The following is a 1820-nucleotide window of genomic DNA, read 5'->3' on the forward strand; positions in this document are numbered from 1 at the left end:
CCCCCCCCTTCCCGCAGGGAGACCGAGGGCGTCCCCAGCACGGCCATCCGGGAGATCTCCCTGCTCAAGGAGCTCAACCACCCCAACATCGTCAAGTGAGTGAGGGGCTGGGGGGGCCGTGTTCCCAGGCTGGGGGTCACTGGGAGCCCTGGGACCGTGGAAAGACCAGTGGCTGTGAGAGGGGATCCCCGTGGCTGTGGGGAGATGTGGGGAACTGTGGCTGTGGGGTGGCCCCGTGGGGAGCCGAGGCCGCGGGACCCCCGTGCCTCTGGCTGTGACAGCCCCGGGGCTGTGGGGGGGCCCTGTGGCCCAGGCTCTGCCCACCCCTCCCTCAGGCTCCTGGACGTGATCCACACGGAGAACAAGCTCTACCTGGTCTTCGAGTTCCTGCACCAGGACCTGAAGAAGTTCATGGACTCCTCATCCCTCAGCGGCATCGCGCTGCCCCTCATCAAGGTGGGAGGGGGGGCCACGGGGTGGGGCCCTAAACCCCCCCGGGGTGACTCCGGGGTCCCTCGGTGTCCCCCAGGATGTGCCCAGGGTGACACTGGAGTGCCCCGTGGCACATCCCGGGGCATCCCATCACCTGGAGAGCTGTGGGGACCCCTGGTCACCCCGAGTGGGGGATCCCGGGGGGCTGAGCAGCCCGGGGAAGGGGTCCCGTCCCCACTGACCCCCCCCCTTGGCCCCGCAGAGTTACCTGTTCCAGCTGCTGCAGGGCCTGGCGTTCTGCCACGCGCACCGGGTGCTGCACCGCGACCTCAAACCCCAGAACCTGCTCATCAACGCCGACGGCGCCATCAAACTGGCCGACTTCGGGCTGGCCCGCGCCTTCGGGGTGCCCGTGCGCACCTACACACACGAGGTGGGCGCCGGGGGGGCTCCGGGGGGGGGGGCTGGGGGGGGGGGTCAGGGGTGCTCACGGTGCCCCCCTGGGTGTGGCAGGTGGTGACCCTGTGGTACCGAGCCCCCGAGATCCTGCTGGGCTGCAAGTACTACTCGACGGCCGTGGACATCTGGAGCCTGGGCTGCATCTTCGCTGAGATGGTGGGTGACATGGGGGGTCCCCACGGCCCCCCGGGCTGATGCTGCGGGCCCCCAGCGCGCTCAGAGCCCCCAGGATGATGGTGGGGTCCCTGGGAGTGTCCCCATACCCCCTCCCCCAGGGTGGTGCTGAGATCCCCCGGGATGTGCCCCGGAGTGACTCTGGGGTGCCCCAGGATGCTCAGACCACCCAGAGTGACTCTGGGGTCCCCCAGGATGCTCAGACCACCCAGAGTGACTCTGGGGTCCCCCAGGGTGCTCAGACCACCCAGAGTGACTCTGGGGTCCCCCAGGGTGTGTCCCGGGGGTCCCCAGCCCCCCCCCATGTGACACTGTGGACCCCTGGGCTGTGCTCCCCCCCTCCTGGGGGTCAGTCCAGCAGCTCCCGGGGTGCAGCCCTGACGTCAGCGGGGTGTGGGGTGACAAAGGGGCTTTGTGAGGGTCCAGGGGGGGACATCATGTGAGCCCCCCCCGTGCCCACGTCACGCGGCGACCGCAGCCCCCGGAAATCCGGGAGTGGGGGGGTCACGAGGGGCTGGTGTGAGAGCTCACGGGGTGGGGGCCGCGTGTGACCCCCACCCGAGGGGGACAGACCTCCCCTGGTGCTGCACTGGGGGACAGCGAGGAGGAGGAGGGGGATGAAGGTGCTCAGGTCCATCAGTCCTGGTCCCAGGGACCCCCAGGAGGGGCCGTGGCCGTGCTGGGGGTGGAGCAGGGCCCGATGTGAGACCCCCTGTCCCTCTGGGGGTCCAGCTCTGCATGGGGGGATCCCTGGG

The 1820-nt window shown here is 70.3% G+C and overlaps 1 protein-coding gene across 1 annotated transcript; it reads left to right on the plus strand.

The window, feature by feature from the left end:
- Positions 1–9: 9 nt before the first annotated feature.
- LOC113980667 (cyclin-dependent kinase 2) lies at positions 10–1047 on the plus strand (the record flags this gene model as incomplete). The annotated part of the gene is made up of 4 exons (XM_027707877.1): positions 10–95; positions 336–456; positions 695–865; positions 946–1047. Coding segments are annotated over 4 exons (480 nt in total), but the record flags the coding sequence as incomplete, so codon positions are not given.
- Between the last annotated feature and the right edge of the window lie 773 nt (positions 1048–1820).

The sequence above is a fragment of the Neopelma chrysocephalum genome, unplaced genomic scaffold (assembly GCF_003984885.1).
Source record: "Neopelma chrysocephalum unplaced genomic scaffold, ASM398488v2 Primary Assembly neopelma1_94936, whole genome shotgun sequence".
Lineage (NCBI taxonomy): Eukaryota > Metazoa > Chordata > Aves > Passeriformes > Pipridae > Neopelma > Neopelma chrysocephalum.